Source organism: Lobosporangium transversale (assembly GCF_002105155.1).
Source record: "Lobosporangium transversale strain NRRL 3116 chromosome Unknown BCR41scaffold_9, whole genome shotgun sequence".
Lineage (NCBI taxonomy): Eukaryota > Fungi > Mortierellomycota > Mortierellomycetes > Mortierellales > Mortierellaceae > Lobosporangium > Lobosporangium transversale.
Window position 1 is genome coordinate 134,938 of NW_019028987.1, and position 16,186 is coordinate 151,123.

The 16,186-nt window shown below is 39.9% G+C and overlaps 7 protein-coding genes across 7 annotated transcripts; 4 read left to right on the forward strand and 3 right to left on the reverse strand.

Annotated features, from left to right (window-relative positions):
* The first annotated feature begins 605 nt into the window (after positions 1 to 605).
* BCR41DRAFT_349007 (hypothetical protein) lies at positions 606 to 3,460 on the forward strand. Its single transcript, XM_022023392.1, has 2 exons — positions 606 to 848; positions 938 to 3,460. Exons 1-2 carry the CDS (start codon positions 643 to 645, stop codon positions 3,420 to 3,422), a joined length of 2,691 nt encoding a protein of 896 aa, XP_021883513.1. The 5' UTR covers positions 606 to 642; the 3' UTR covers positions 3,423 to 3,460.
* Positions 3,461 to 5,232: 1,772 nt separating this feature from the next.
* Positions 5,233 to 5,619, forward strand: BCR41DRAFT_394012 (hypothetical protein; the record flags this gene model as incomplete). The annotated part of the gene is made up of 1 exon (XM_022028607.1): positions 5,233 to 5,619. The coding sequence occupies one exon, from the start codon at positions 5,233 to 5,235 to the stop codon at positions 5,617 to 5,619; it is 387 nt and encodes a 128-aa protein (XP_021883514.1).
* A 668-nt stretch (positions 5,620 to 6,287) lies between these two features.
* On the forward strand, positions 6,288 to 7,824 carry BCR41DRAFT_384834 (hypothetical protein). The gene is made up of 6 exons (XM_022027613.1): positions 6,288 to 6,545; positions 6,718 to 7,033; positions 7,175 to 7,229; positions 7,333 to 7,342; positions 7,484 to 7,584; positions 7,703 to 7,824. The coding sequence occupies exons 1-6, from the start codon at positions 6,446 to 6,448 to the stop codon at positions 7,799 to 7,801; spliced, it is 681 nt and encodes a 226-aa protein (XP_021883515.1). The 5' UTR covers positions 6,288 to 6,445; the 3' UTR covers positions 7,802 to 7,824.
* A 401-nt stretch (positions 7,825 to 8,225) lies between these two features.
* Positions 8,226 to 9,125, reverse strand: BCR41DRAFT_333669 (DNA replication complex GINS protein PSF1; the record flags this gene model as incomplete). The annotated part of the gene is made up of 2 exons (XM_022021900.1): positions 8,226 to 8,689; positions 9,002 to 9,125. The coding sequence occupies 2 exons, from the start codon at positions 9,123 to 9,125 to the stop codon at positions 8,226 to 8,228; spliced, it is 588 nt and encodes a 195-aa protein (XP_021883516.1).
* Positions 9,126 to 9,501: 376 nt separating this feature from the next.
* On the reverse strand, positions 9,502 to 12,250 carry BCR41DRAFT_349011 (mitochondrial carrier domain-containing protein). Its single transcript, XM_022023393.1, has 6 exons — positions 11,935 to 12,250; positions 10,917 to 11,065; positions 10,673 to 10,816; positions 10,245 to 10,351; positions 9,971 to 10,142; positions 9,502 to 9,848 (listed from the first exon to the last, which is right to left on the reverse strand). The coding sequence occupies exons 1-6, from the start codon at positions 11,967 to 11,969 to the stop codon at positions 9,538 to 9,540; spliced, it is 918 nt and encodes a 305-aa protein (XP_021883517.1). The 5' UTR covers positions 11,970 to 12,250; the 3' UTR covers positions 9,502 to 9,537.
* Positions 12,251 to 13,309: 1,059 nt separating this feature from the next.
* On the forward strand, positions 13,310 to 14,628 carry BCR41DRAFT_420279 (hypothetical protein). The gene is made up of 2 exons (XM_022029877.1): positions 13,310 to 13,823; positions 14,082 to 14,628. The coding sequence occupies exons 1-2, from the start codon at positions 13,407 to 13,409 to the stop codon at positions 14,526 to 14,528; spliced, it is 864 nt and encodes a 287-aa protein (XP_021883518.1). The 5' UTR covers positions 13,310 to 13,406; the 3' UTR covers positions 14,529 to 14,628.
* Positions 14,629 to 15,105: 477 nt separating this feature from the next.
* Positions 15,106 to 16,096, reverse strand: BCR41DRAFT_302275 (hypothetical protein; the record flags this gene model as incomplete). The annotated part of the gene is made up of 2 exons (XM_022020663.1): positions 15,106 to 15,522; positions 15,791 to 16,096. 2 exons carry the CDS (start codon positions 16,094 to 16,096, stop codon positions 15,106 to 15,108), a joined length of 723 nt encoding a protein of 240 aa, XP_021883519.1.
* Positions 16,097 to 16,186: the final 90 nt, after the last annotated feature.

Sequence of the window (16,186 nt, forward strand, 5' to 3'; positions counted from 1 at the left end):
TATAATGAAAATATATATTACAATTGAATATGTCTAAACCAACAGAGTGAGAGGACAATGAATCCTATCTTAAGATGTATCGGTTCTTTTTAACCTTTAACAGCCTGGCCAGCTTTTTTTTTTTTTTTTTTTTTTTTATTGAGATGATATGGTGGGGTCTTACTTAACAATCACCAGCGGTGCATATACCAAGAAGGCGATCATGATGGACCGGGGAGTTGTTTAAATGACACTGGCTTAATCACTTGGCTTATATTACTACGGTAATTCTACCAAGACAAGCATTGGTTCACTCAACGAGATTAACGAGCCTCATGAGGCAAAACAGAAGTACATTCTATAGTACAATTGGACATCTGGTGTTCTGATAGCGAAGTATGAAAATAAGGCGAGGAGTAAAACAAATAAAAATGGATACATGATAACAAGTGAAAGATTGAAAAACATCGCTTTTGTAAACTAACAATCCTCCATGTCTGTTGCTGTGATCATGTGTATCAGAGGAATACATTATGCATTTTGTGACACCCAGATGGCGAAGCTGAAAAAAAAAAAAAAAAAAAAAAAAGTGGTCGACTTCACCTCCTCAAAAAGAGGAATAAAGTCTTTCATCTTGTCATCAGTCCCCGAATAATCGCCCAAATGACAGAAAATCAACACCAACAATTCCAAAAGACCAACAATGACATCGTCCAAGTCTGTGTCAGAACTGCTTCCACCTCTGCAAGCAATGACATCTCACTATGCAATGTGTGTTTGCAAGACAGTCGAGGCATGTTTCCAGATGCACAGCGATTCAAGCTGAATGAGGATCCTACCCCATTACTTCTGGACACCGATGGCAACAAGTACATTGTTTTATCATGGTGCCTTCTCAATTGCCCTGAATATGTATATAAACTCAATATGATATTCTGATTTTTCTTATTTCAAATAGAATCGAACCTCTGCGCATCGCATTAAATCATGACAAGTTCTCTGGCGTTGTTTTAGGAGTACCGCAGTTCTGTAACTGCAGCAACAACCCTGCCATGCATTCTGTTACATGGAGAAATCCGGCAAAGCTTGTCTCCCAAGACCTTCATTTACCATCATCAGCCTTGACTCCATTTTTCAACTCATCTCTTTCTACCCACAATAACACACAAAACGAGAACATCAACTCTAATGTCGAAAAGATTATGGAGATGTTGCTAGAGGCCAAAGAGAAGGATGACAAAATCCTTAAAATGCAATCAGCGATGATTAACCTGCAATTGGAAGCTAAGGAGAAGGACGAACAGATAATTAAACTGCAATTAGAGGCTAAGGAGAAAGGCGATAAAATACTTAAAATGCAAATGGAGGCTATTAATCTGCAACAACAGGCACTCGACAGACTCGTCATCCTTCAACAGAAAGCCGATGCTATCCTTGTCCAGACCTTTGAGCTACATGAATATCCAATCCCTCGACTCTTTATCATTCTGCCTGTTGACAGCACCAAATGGGACCCAATGAATGTCTTGAGGAACAAGGTTCGCCTTCATTTCCTATGTGAATGTGAGGATCGCTCTGAAAAGGCAAGCAAGGACAGCCAGAAGAACAAAACCCATCTTGCCAGACATGAAGGATATGAGATCCGGAACAGCACAGAGTTCTTCCAAAAGTATGGCAAATACATGATCATCTTGTTACAAGGACTCAAGTTGGGGATGGGAACAACTCCAGGCTCATCTCTGACACCAGCCCCAAATCTGGTCGATGCCGGCATAAAATATTCGATCGACTATTTGAACGAACTCGAAAAGGAAAACCTAGGCTTGAGTGGCTTTAACACAATGGATGACTATGAAGGACTTGAAGGAGCAGATCTCCGACGACTGAGCACATTCCTTCAAACCAATGATGAAAACAGGCAGCTTGGCAACTTGTACAGGATCACGACAGAAGCAGGCCATGTCAAATGGGTTTGTGTCGATCACTATCGCTCAACGTATAAAGAGAAAGAACAGAAAGCGTTTGAAGATGTTGTGGAGATGAATGGAGGCAAATATGACTCACAGCTCGGTAAAGTGGTCATTGAGTTGGTATCCAGGATCAGAGCTAGAGAGTTCTTCGAAGCCTTGACCAGAGCTAAACATGTTTACGAGTTGGATATCACATTCAGCGACTACTGGGATTGGACCAAGACTGATCTGGAAGCACTGAGGAATGCACTGAGAGTATCGAGTGTATCGATCCTTCGACTTGATCTTGGACGATCCCAAGAAAGCATAACCTGGAAACTATTTTCAGCATCCACACGATATGAAAAGCTTGTAGGCATCATAGAACTTAACAACATGAAAGTGATTCATGTTGTACTTCCTCCGGAAGTCAAATATCTTTCCAATCTACAAAGCGTAAAATCGCTACACCTTCACAAGTTATCCTTTGAGATGAGACCTCGAAAGATGATAACTAGTGATTTCCGACTGCTTATGAATTCGCTCGAGGCTTTGGTCATTTTGGATTTAGCATCCAACTCGATTGGAGATAAAGAGGCTCTGGCACTGTCAGAGGCACTCAAGGTCAACACCAGTCTGACCTATTTGGACTTAAGTCACAACTCAATTGGGAATGAAGGAGCTCTGGCACTGTCAGAGGCACTCAAGACCAACGCCAGTTTAGCCAATTTGAACTTGGGGGACAATTCAATTGGGAATGAAGGAGCTCTGGCACTGTCAGAGGCACTCAAGGTCAACACCAGTCTGACCAATTTGGACTTGAGTTACAACTCAATTGGGAAAGAAGGAGTTCAGGCACTGTCAGAAGCACTCAAGACAAACACCAGTCTGACCAATTTGGACTTGTGGGCCAACTCAATTGGGGATGAAGGAGCTCTGGCACTGTCAGAGGCACTCAAGACTAATGTCAGTTTAATCAATTTAAACTTGGCGAACAACTCAATTGGGGAAGAAGGAGCTCAGGGACTGTCAGAAGCACTCAAGACAAACACCAGTCTGACCAAATTGAACTTGATGGTCAACTCAATTGGGAAAGAAGGAGCTCTGGCGCTGTCAGAGGCACTCCTGACCAACACCAGTCTGATCAATTTGGACTTGTGGGCCAACTCAATTGGGGATGAAGGAGCTCTGGCACTGTCAGAGGCACTCAAGACAAACACCAGTCTGACCAAATTGAACTTATACAATAACTCAATTGGAGATGAAGGAGCTCTGGCACTGTCAAAGGCACTCAAGTCAAACACCAGTCTGGCCGATTTGAACTTGAAGGCCAACTCAATTGGGAAAGAAGGAGCCCTAGCGCTATCAGAGGCACTCATGATAAACACCAGTCTGACCAACTTGTACTTGAAGTACAACTCAATTGGAAAAGAAGGAGCTCTGGCGCTGTCAGAGGCGACCAAGAATAACATGACCTTGAGGGTTTTTTTATGAGAAACGCCTTAATCGATAAGCAAAATTGGCTGACTGACATTAAATCATTGTCTGGTTTAGTTGACTGGTTTGATTATTGGGGGTGTTTAGGTTAGATGGTTATGGATATTAGTTTGATTTAAATCAAATAACTGAATTGTCTCAGCTAAGCATCCGTAGCGGTGTTGCTTTTTTTTTTTTTTTTTTTCTTTTTTGATCGATTCTTCCTCCCCTCCTTTGTTGAATGGTTCTAGCACGCGAGGATTGTTGAAAGCTGATCCTTTTTGTAACAACTCTCTATAGAGGCGAGCCAAGAATGGCCATCAAACTGCGCCATGAGGGCAGAGAAACATATTTGTTTGTAATCTCTCTCTAGAACCGTGTGAGCGTCATGAGGAAGTGTCCAAGGGAATATCGGTTTTCTATTTATCAGCCTTAAGAGGAGCTGAGAGAATAAGGTGGGGAAATTCTCTATCATCAAAGGATGGGAAGCAGGAGCATCCCATATTCCTCAATATAACCTTAAGAGACCTACAAACTACACAACAAGATCGGATGCTTGTTGAATCAGGTGCAAGAAATTTTGAGGAGGATACAAGAGCCGGAGGCATCTGGAAGTGGGTGTATCAGCCAAAGCGAGGACTTAACAAAGGGGCAGGCCGGTATGATATGTCGCTTCGGTAAGGACCGGCTAAAGTTAGGCAGGGGACCCGAGGGCGAAGGAGTTCTAGCACTGTCAGAGGTGCTTAAGACTAATACAACTTTGGCCATTTTGTACTTGTGGGACAATTTAATTGGAAAAAAAAAAAAAAAAAAAAAAAAAAAAGAGCTCTGTAACTATCGGAAGCGCTTAAAGCTAACACGGCTTTAACGGGTTAGTACTTGGGGAACAGCTTTATAGAGAAACAAGAAACTCTGGCGCTCTCGGAGGTGCTCAAGACTAATACGAGGTCGACTAGGTTAAGCTTGCGAGGCAATGCAATTGGGAATGAAGGAGCTTTAGCGCTGCCAGAAGCGCTCAGGTTCAACAGAATTCTGACTACTTTAGCCCTGAGGAGCAACGCAATTGAGGAAGCCCTTGCACTATCAAACGCATTTAAGGCCAACATGGCTTTGGCTACTTTAGACTTAGGGTGCGAATTAATTGGGGATGAAGAAGTCCTTGAATTGTCAGTGGCACTCACGAGCAATACGATGCTGAACAAATGTAGCCAGTGGAGCCTCAACTGATAACTCGGTCACTCTGGCTTCGTCAGAGATCAATATTGTCAGGAACATTGTATATTTGGTTGTTTTGATTGATTTGGCCGTCGATGTAGTGTTGTTTATTAAAAAAGAAAGTATATACATATTTAGTTTAAATAAATAATCGACTTGTGGCGTACTGGGGGTTTTTTTTAGGCTTCTTTCGCCACCAACAATAGGGATGTAAACGTACAAAGAATAAAGTACTTGATACGGTGCTGCTCATTCTTTGGTCATTTGTATTTTACCTTGAACTGAACCGTGATGTGATCAGTCAAGCTCCTGACTTTGGACTGCTTTCAGAAACGAACACATAAAAAAGCGTTATTTCTTGACATCATTCTCTTTCCCTTTTCTCTTTTCTTCTTCACTATTCTCTTCACTTTTCTCAGCAAACGCAAAAGACAAAGTAGCGTTCATTCCTACTGGAATCTTCAGCTCTCTTATTCCTGTTTACCAACAGTGTTGTTTTTCCTGCTCTGATGGCCACCCTTTATATCGCTTTATTTTTATTTCTTTTTTTTTATCTTTTAAGCAACATAAAGCGCCACCAAACCTTCTATTTCCACATTGTAAAAAATAAATCATGCCCCACATTCGCGCTTTCTATACCAATCGAGCTAGTGAGGCTCCAAGCGAGCTTCCTTGGAAGCGTAAATACGGAGCTATTACTGCCATAGCCATAGCCTCTGGTGCGGGCGCTGTAAGCGCCACATTCACCGCAACCGCCTCCACCAACGCTTATGCTGCAGCTGCAGCTGCAGCACCTGGTGCGACTGACACTACGTACATGTACTCAAAGACGACCGTGGAGGATGGGAGTTCGTTGCCCAGTGCGCAGCCCTCCAACGAGAGGTTCAAGGGGGCTAGCAGTGAAGACAATGAGCCACCTGCTACAAGCTCCTTCAAGGTAGCCCCCGTGTCGAGCCGAGTACAGGAAAAGATCAGAGTTGGTTCCTTTGAAGGAGCGTAAATGGAGGGATGGACCCACAAGGGTTCTGCAGAGAGCTAGAGCCGGGTGAGGTAAAGTGAAGGGCGGGGAAGAGGCATGGAAGAGGCGGAGGAGGAGGAAGATGCGGAGGAGGGGGAGGAGGAGAGTAAGGAAAAGAAAATCACCTACACAATATCGGAGCATCCTGCGGTAGAAGTAGAGGTGGTTTTGAAAAAAGAGGTGAGCTCAACTCGCATTGAAGGGGAGCTACAAGGCAACGCCAGCCGTAGTGGCTACACTAGAAGTACAGAGATAGGATCTGACTCTGAAGCAACGTTGCCTCAATAACAACAGAGACTGTGAAAGATGACCAAGTCAAGAGTGCTATTAAGGATTAATAAAATAGAGATGAGATCTAGATATCGAAGCAAAAAGCTGTAGTTGTTCTTAATAAAATAAGTTTGACTGAAAGGCTTTACATCGTAGTTAAGAGCTTTCTTGTGTATATTGCATTTGAAGAAAAGAGTGTTCAAAGAAACGAGTTATCTTTTTTTTTTTTTTGGTTGTTCGGTGGCTTGTTCACAATAACGCGTCCAGTTAATTTAAATCGCGTGTTGTTGTTCCTGAACAAACAAACAAACAAACGCGACTCTCTTTTTTGGGAAGAAAGAAAGTAGTTGTTAGTTGTTACTGTTCTGGGCCTTGGACCTTTCTCATTCCATTCACGTTTCTTTTTTCATTACATACACATACACACATTAAAGAAAAACAAAAAACAGCACAAAAAAAAAAAAAAGATATTCATTCTTTTTAGTCACACACTTTTTTTACACACCCAATAATCTCAAACAATATTAACCAATTAGCAATGTCTTCCGGTTCTACACCTCGCTCTATGACAGCGGGTGCCCGCAACATTCTGCGCTCTAATGATTCGGCCTCACTATGGAACTATACTGTTGCTCCAGGTATTGCAACTACAATAACAATAACAACAACAACAACAACAACAACAGCAACAGCCCATGTCATTACAACATAAAAGCAAGACTCTATATAAAAAAAAAAAAAATGAAAAAGTGTTTTTGTCTGACTTTTATTTTATTTCTATTTTTAATTTCATTACATTAAAAAAATCAGGATGGAGCATGAAGGAAGCCGAGATTCTACGCAAAGCACTCATGAAATTCGGGATTGGCAATTGGTCCAAGATCATTGAATCCAATTGTCTAGTGGGTAAAACGAATGCTCAAATGAATCTACAGACTCAACGAATGTTGGGTCAACAGAGTACGGCCGAGTTTGCAGGGTTACATATCGATCCACGTGTGATTGGACAGAAGAATTCGTTGATTCAAGGAGATCATATCCGACGCAAGAATGGTTGTATTGTCAACACAGGCGCTAAACTTTCAAGAGAAGAGATCCGTCGCAGAGTTGCAGAGAACAAAGAGCAGTAAGGACAGGAGGAGAGGGGAAAAAAAAAAAAAAAAAAAAAAAAAAAAAAAAAATGAGAAAAAGAAAAGGGAAAGACGAAACTAATATTAAGGAACTGACAAAAAAAAAAAAAAAAAATCACTTTTTTTTGATAATTTAGATATGAATTACCAGAGGAAGAATGGAGTAGTATTGAGCTCCCATTGCCTGACGATGTAAGCCATGTCTTTATTTTTTTTTATTTTTTTTTTAGAGAATCTAATAACAGATCTCACTAATCGACAAACATTTTTTTCAATTCTATATCGTTCAATTTAGCCCCATCTATGTAAGTCCCAGCTGGATATCATAATGTGCAGGACAGGAAGTATCGCCATTTATTGCCAGCAATTATATTTCTAAATCGCTGCTCTATATCATCTTTTACAAAAAAAAAAAAAAAAAAAAAAAAAAAAAAATTTTTTTTTAGTGCTCGAAGCAAAGAAATCAGAAAAAGTTCGATTGGAATTGGAATTGAAAAATGTACAACGACAGATTGCAATGCTTCGGAAAGTTGGACGGAAATTCGAGGTATTTTCTTTATATTAATATTATTGTTATTGCTATTGTTATTGTTATTACTGTTATATTATACATGTAAAGTATCATAGGGATTAATCTCTTTATTGATTGATCTATTTTTTATTAGACTGGATCCGAATCACCAAAGACAGAACTGGATGATGATGAACGAGATGAGTTTATTGAAGATCAGCCTTTAGGAAAGAGAGCAAGGATCGAGGCATGACCAACAGAATGAATAAAGAAAAGGAAAAAAAAAAAAAAAAAAAAAAAAAAAAAGTGGATCAAACCAACATTTTCAACATCTGCATATTCAACATTACGTTTCTTTTTTTTTATTTTTTCCTATAGTAATTGATTTTATTAATTTGATCCGCATGTGTTATTTGTAGTGTATGTATTTTTTTATCAGATCTATTTACTTTTCCATTGATGAAGCAGTTTAAATAAAGAAAGAAAGAAAGAAAGAAAGAAAGTAATAATATTGAAAGCAGTTTCCACCATCTCAGTTGTTTTCATTATTATTTATTTGCTATTATTACTATTATTATTACTATTATTATTACTATTATTATTACTATTATTATTATTACTATTACTATTTTATTTTATATTATTACTATTACTATTTTATTTTCTTTTTAAATTTTCTAAGCGACATGTACTAAATATCCCTGGGTGATCAATCGCTCCACATCTCCACGTTTGACAAAATGTTCAGAATTCTTCTTCAGGCTCAAGGTCGCCCCACTTTCTGTCACGATATCTCCACAATCCTTCAGGACCCTGACGGTAATAAAGACCTCCTTTGGTGGAGAAATCATCCCTAATCCCAAATCCAATTCGTTAAACTCCATTTGACTCGTATACTTGTTCCGACATTGTTTCTCATACTCTGAAAAGAACAAGATCTCATCCGGTGACAATAACCGACGGGAACTCTCCGGTAACGTATTGTAGGCCCATGCTAATTCCTTGATCTTCTCAATCCTCTGGAAATGATAGGCCATCAGGATTCGTTTGTTTCGTTGTAGAGGTGTCATGTGAACCAAATACTTTGTCCAAAAGATCTCCGTCAATGGTTGAGTCGCCTCTCGGATATGATTCTCGAGACCTATCCTGGAGATACTGGATGCTATGGGAGCACTTGAGGAGGAAGGTGGATCCAACATGGATAATGTTGTATAGTTGGGATCGTTAATATCTCCTGCTCCTGCTCCTGCTCCTGCTCCTGCTCCTGCTCCTGCTCCTGCTCCAACTCCTACTTCTGATTCGGTTCGTTGTGAAAAGGATGGCTGTACCGTTGTTGATAAATGTGTGGAACCAGAGGCGTCTGAGGAAGCACCTTGTTGCATGAGCCATCGTTGTTCAATCTCTGACTCGAGCTGCTTCTTTTGAATCATATAGTCCCGAATGAGAGCCTGACAGGTCTCATGCAGATGTCGAATCTCGCGTGTGATGGATCGTACTAATGGGTCATTGTATGGTGGGAAATGATCTATTGTGCGCTTAGTCTCGCGTGCGAGTTTGGAAGCTTCTTCGCCGTACATGGTCAAAAAGAGAGAGTATTATGTGTTCAGACGCGGGGAATCGAAAGATAAATTAAAGATGAAAATATAGCGAAAGGGTTATAGAACGGAAGTTAAAAGACAAAAAAAAACTAAATGGAAATAAATATTATAAATATGTGTATCGGTGGTAAAGATCTTTTGTAGCCAAAGGGGAAGAGAGTATTTGCAAGTTTCCATGATCCATATTTATACATCCTAACATGGACTGCTCTGATGCCCATGTAGAATTGGTGGCAATCAAAAATCTATTCTTCTTTCGAAAGAATGATTTTTATTTTTATTTTTATTTTTGCTTTTTATTTTTTTTTATTTTTTCTTTTTTTCATTTTTTTTTTTTTTTTTTTTTTCCTTTTTTCTTCTTCCTTCTCAAAGCTTTAAAATGCATTGAACTCTATACTGGCTTTGCAAGGTCGTTCAAGCGACTAACAAGTAGTTCATATGTAAGGATCGTCAGTGCACTGGCCGGTACTGTCCTGAGCAAATTAGTCGGCATGCCCTTGTAAAACGCCCGAATCCCTTCCTCATGGTAAATCACCTTGCATGCGTGAATAATTCCACGATACTTTGGTGGATAAGTTGATTGATTCTGAAGTCGTGTCCTGATTACCTCGTGAGGGTAAGTTGCAACACTAGCAGCCATCTTTGATATTGAAGACGCAACGAGAATGTTGGTGCTGCTCACTTGGCCAGATTCCTCAGATTCTACAAGTGATGAGAAATAGTTGGAAAAAATAAAATAAAAAATATAAATCTGGTAAGGATGTTTGATTATCATTGATTCAACATGACTACTGCGATGCTGCCTAAAAATCTCTGGAACTTACTCAACCATTGCCTCAGTTTTTCGTAAAGTGGGAACTGCAATGCCACATGAGAGATACCCATCAGCGACGATCCAAGTCCTTTATAGAATCCGCGGAGACCCTCAACTTTGTAAATGGTAGTAAATGCATGAAGCGTGTTGTTGTAACGATATGGGGTATGTTCATTTTGAGTCTAAAATATCCAAGTTCAATAAAATAAAAGATCAGTTTGTGAATCCATGTTAAAAAGCCCCACTACAGGTCCCATGCTTTCAAAGATGTATGTACAACGCACCATAAAGCGAGTCTTGATCACCCAAAGTGGGTTTGTCATTGTTGTGCTTGTTGCTCCAGCCGACATGGCTGCAACAATATATACAAGCAAGTTGGATTCACTATGTCCTATTGCCCAAGACGAGACAAAAGCGTATAATAGCAATAAAAACATTCAGGTTAAAATCAATTTCACGCCAGAATGGATTTCCACGTCCTTGGAATACGGCATCATAATCCTGTTTTTATATCATCCTTAGTATCCTTAGTATCCTTAGTATTCAACATTTTGCTGACAAAGCTTTCGCACGAATTAGTTTTATAACGGCTTTCCCACGCTCAAACCCTAACTTAATAGTAAGGTCTTTTTTTTTTTTTTTTTTTTGTGAGGCTGACCATTGAAATCATTTCTCTACAACAATGTTATGAGATAATGAAGCAAGATCTTACCAGTTTGCTTCGCCACTAGATCCTTAAAGTAGTCATATGCCGTAAAGTAAATAGCCCATGTTGGCAAATAACCGAATATCGTAGGTCCAAGTCCTCTGTATAACCCACGGATACCTTCCTCTGTCCAGATACGAGTAAGAGTCCCTATAGGCATATACCAAGACAGTTGGAATGGTCAATGAGTAGGTCATACACGTTTTAAAACCATCCGAAGACGCCTCGGAATATCCATATGGAAACCCACCTGCTGTGCCTTTGTATGACTTTCCGGCACGGTTAGTAACACCTTGGTTTTGTAGCCTTGTCTTTACGACGTCCAACGGACAAGTCACCACTGAGGTGACCAGTCCGGCGCCGGCTCCTGCAATAGTATGTTTTAGTTGATCCGATTCTCTGTAAAAATAATTAAGTAAAGAAAAGGAAAAAAGACGTTTTTTTTTAGTACCATTTTAATGTAGGGGCTCAATTAGATTCGTCAGATTGATATTAAAAAGCGGAAAAGGACGGAGCAGAGGATCAAGGAATGTAGGAAAGAAGCGGATAGAGATGTAATTGTTTGCTGTTTGCTGTTTGCGCGCTACTGGCCAATCTATCAGCTGAAGACCAAAAAGTTGACCTGTTTTTCCTGCTTTTTTTTTTTTTTTTTTTTTTTTTTTTTTTGTCGCGATGTGAAAAGAGATATGTACTACAATGCCATGACGCAGTAAGCAGAATTTCCGTCTCTTCAAATCCGTCTTGTTCTGTCTATCTGTCTGCCCAGTGCTTGTTCTATTGTGCATAGAACTTTTATGTTCTTTTTTCTTTTTCTTTTTTTTTATTTGCGATCTGACAACCGCTGAATTCACACGCCTCGAAATCACGTCCTTGGACGTGATTGGAATAAATGCATTCATTATCATTCTAGAACCTTTGCTGCTTCACCAGAGTAAAAAAGAAAGAGCAAAGAGCAAAGAGCAAAGAACAAAGCAAAAGCCAGACCGAGTAAAAGGAGAAGAAGAAAAAAGAGAGAGAGAGAAACAGAGAGGTCCGAGACAGTTGTCCCTTGCCGTCGTCACTGTGCCAAGTCATAGCAGCTATTTCGAGTCCTCTATACTCGAGGGTCTTTGCATTTGTCCAAGAATCACCAAATAAGCTCAAATTGTCCATGTGTCCCTCTCTCCACATTCGCTAAAGTACTGATCAGGTTGATTGGCTATTGATGCCGCGGGAAAGTTTGTTTCATCCTGCATCAAGACAATGTTGAAATGTTGATTCAATTATACCTGAGCTTGATCGCCCACCACTCACGAGCGGACATTGTTCGCGTTTGGAGTGAATGTGCAGAGTCGTAATGTCTGCTTAGTTTAACGACTTAAAAAAAAAGGAAAAAAAAAATGCTCAGACAAGAATGGGCCTAATCTTTATGGTGTTTTTGAATTGATGGTGATCAGGGAAAATGTTGAAGAAAAAAATAAAAAAGGGAGAAAAGAAAAGAAAAAGCAAATGCGTGCAAAGGTAGAATGACTTGAAGATAAGAAAGTAGTAAGCAAGGATGGTGTGGAGGATGCAAAGCAGTAGAAGAGAAGAGGAGAGGAGGAGAGGAGGAGAGTGGGGAGTTCAAAGGAAAAAGTGGCAAATAGCTTTGAAGGACAGGGTACAGGAGAGGAAGGGGTGGAAGATAAGAAGAAAAAAGTGACGTGCAAAAGTTGCAACTGACTCCACTTGGTTTTTTCATTACTCGCTTTCCTTAGATTGGTAACAGTCAGTCCAACGTGCTGTCGATCACATTCTCATTCTTTTTATTGATGCATATATTATTATTATACTTTGGCTTTTCTTTTCATATCTGTCTTTAACCATTTGCCTATGCTTTGAGGGTCTATTCGTCCATTCGATCCAGCATAGCTCCAAATGACATTCTCATTCCATATCGTATAATATGTATATTTGTATAAATGTCTGATAATCTTGTTTTGTTACAGATGAATGTGCATAAGAATGGCATGAACACAATTCGACCAAATAAAGAAAAGTCAGAGTCTAAATTGAGAGGACAGAGCAGAGAGTGGTGTTACAGCATGACACGTCCAGAGGTTCATGTCCATGTTCCCGCCTAACATCTTGAAGAGTAAATGTTGTTGGATATCAGAAGCAAAAAGCAAATGACGCGTTTCACGTGTGCGGAACAACATTCATTAGTACAGACAGGCAATTACGTCAAATACGTCAAGCTAAAGACATGTACAGCAATGGCATTTGTTTGTATATTTATAAACATAAAGTAATAAAATCGAATCAAGAGGATCCAGGCTGGGAGGGATCAACTGACTAATAATAGCCGATAGAAGCCGCTTGCATAGATCTGTGGAGAAGAACATCAAAGACAAAAGCTTAATGATGGGGTGCAAAGTACCTAATCACCTGGACAACACAAAACGGAACATAACGACTCAGCAATCATCCTTTGTGCTACTTACAACTAACTTTCTCTTTGTTTACTCTCTCAACTAGCCCAACTCTTTTTTCTTTCTTTCCTTCTTTCTTTCTCCTTTTCTTCCTCCTTTTCTTCCTTCTTCCTTTCCTCCATCTCTTGTCTTTCAATCTTTCTGTCAAACCCCATTCATTTTTATCCTTATCCTCTTCTCTGGTTATCCTTTTTTTTTTTTTTCCTTGCTTATCATATACCTCTTTCTTTCTTCTTTTCTTTTTATCCATTCTTTTACATTCTTTTCGTCTTTCGATCCAAGGAACTGCAATGTCTTCCCACGAACGTTCAAAGTCCACCTCTTCGGCCAGCTTCGACTTGCCTCCATCTAATGCGGACTCTTCCTTCAAGAGTCAGCGTCCACCTGCCATATCAATCCCTCCAAGACAACGTTCCATGTCCACCTCTGTCGTTTTTGCTACCTCTCCTATTGGACTCAAAAACCCATCTTCCTATCCATTGTTCGGCAACACCAACAACAATACCACGGCCATCTCTCCCACATCTCCTACATTCTCACCCCCTTCCACTTCGAATCCTCCCACATCCTTCGGAACAACCCCGCCAACAGATCTCAAGAGCTTTTCCAACAGTATCCCAGCTTCGTTCGGTAGGCGCTTCTCTGCCGGCTTCACCAATCCTTTGAACAATCATTCTTTTGGAGCCTCTGGATCAACCGGTCCGCAGGTAAAGATGAAATGAAATAGTAAACAATGATGGGGAGTAATTTTTACCCTTTGTCAATGGATTTTTATTTAATTGTTTATTTATTACCTTGTTACGCAAAAAGACACGCGCCATGAATATATTGCATTGTTGCATTAGTCGCGAATGGTTCAAATTAAACACAGTTATTTCTAAAACTAGTTTATTTAACAAACTCTTGCGTCATCCTTGCTTTTTGCTTTTTGCTTTTCCTTTTATTCTTTTTATTTATGTCAATAGCAAGAGGAAAGAACCAGAAGGCGAAGTGTTTTCGGCTCCTCGCCTGTGTCGCTTCAAACAATTAACTTTGAGACCAAGGGATGGTCACCAACAGAGAGTGGTGCTACTACCGCTCATACAGGGTCTGATGGTAATAATGGAGTGACTGGAGGAGGTAATGGTAATGGTCATGGCAATGGCGGCGGTGGCGATGCCGGAGGAGGAGGAAGAGGAGGTATTGGAGGATTGTTCCGCAAGTTCTCCACCAGTCGTGCAAACGGATCACATCATCCTTTTGACACAAACGAATCCAATCCTCCCTTTTCATTGGGTCACCCAGAGATCATCAATAATACAAATGCTCATCAACCACAGAATCAGCAACAACAGCAGCAACAGTTGGGTAAAGACTCGCGTTCAAGCAGTCCAATGCGGAATATGATTCTTAATGGTCAAATGCTGGATTAGCTTTTTCACCCTTAAAAAAAAAATTCCGTCACTCAAACAAGTCTAAGCCTAACAAGTCTAACAAGCCATGCCTATGCAAATGCCCATGCCTATGCCAACGTTATGCTATGCTATGCTATAGCTTCGATTTTTTTTTTTTTTTTTTTTATTGTTCTATTTTATTATCACGTCAATCCCATTGGCTTTGTAAATATCTCACTTTTGTCCATTCCAAATAACGATGAGCAAACAACGCAGCTAACACACAACATGGTTTTATATCATCATCGTAGTATGGTTCCATCCCTTGCTCCTTTACCCTTTGACCCTCAATCCAATGTTGTGTCGTTCTTGATCGCCATATCAGTTGTAGCTCAAAAAATAAAAAATAAAAAAAAATAAAAAAAAAAGAATAAACAAATAAATAAATAGAACGTGCAATTAAATGTTACTACTGAGGTCATGCAACTTTGTTTATTGGCCTATTGTCAGGTTGGTTTTCCCCAGTAAAGTAGTACGACTGTATAAAAAATAAAAAAAGGTTTCAGTTTTATTCCCCTAATTTCTTTTCTTTTCTTTTATTTTCTTTTTCTTCTTATCATGATTGCTGTGCCTGTGAATCTGTATGTGATTGTGATTGTGTATGTGCATGTGCATGAGTATGTGTATCTGTAATTGTATCTGTAGTTGTATCTGTTTGTACATGTGAATGTGAATCTGAACGTGGATGTGGATGTGGATGTTGATGTGAAGAAGAAGAAGAAGAAAAAGTAGAAGGTGGCATGCTTCCATAACAAGCCTGTTCCAATTCCCATATCGTTCGATCCACTTCATCTTTTAATCCCACGATCCGTTGTTTCACAGCTGTCTTTTGAGTCGATAACTCCTTTTGTCGCCTTGTTGAGAGTTCTGCCAAGGTACTGGTATCGTTCAATAACAAGGTCTGCTTCAATTCCGTCACCATCGCCAAAAGGGATTCTGCAGACGTCACAATATTCGTGGCCCTTCCTTGGATCTGATATGATTCCTGTGCAAGCTTGTATTTGTCTTTGGAAATCGAAGATTCATTGTAGGTGATCTATACATACATACACATATGCACGCATATATAAAAACAAAAACAAAAATAAATTATATAAATAAAAAGTTAGTAATGATCCTAATTCAATTGAATAATTGGGTTGTTGAGCCAGATGAAAAGCAAAGAGAAAAAAGAATAAAAAAAGCCTTTTTTTTTCTTTTTTCTTTTTTTTTTTTTTTTTTTTTACCGAAGCAACTTTGACAATATCCCCAAAGGATTCCATCAACTGTGTAATATCCTGATCAAGTCTTTTATTATAAGACTCTTCAATCTCTTGGAGTGCACTTCGGCTGGTGTTTTTAGAAGCAGCAGCAGCGGCAGCGGTGGTAGCAGCAGTACCAGGGGCAGTGGCAGCAGTTCCAGTAGCACCTGCTACTCCTGTCACTGCTGCCCCTGTTGTTGCTGCTGTAGATGTGGTGAGTGCTACACCTGCGCCTCCTCCTACTCCTGTTCCTGTTCCTGTTCCTATTCCTGTTCCTGCTCCTGTTCCTACACCTGCGCTAGACATGATGGGGGTTGAGCCGCCAGCAGCTCCAATGGGTCGTGATGCCATGTATAAAAAAAATAGGCAGGATGTTTTTTTTTTTTTTTTTTTTTT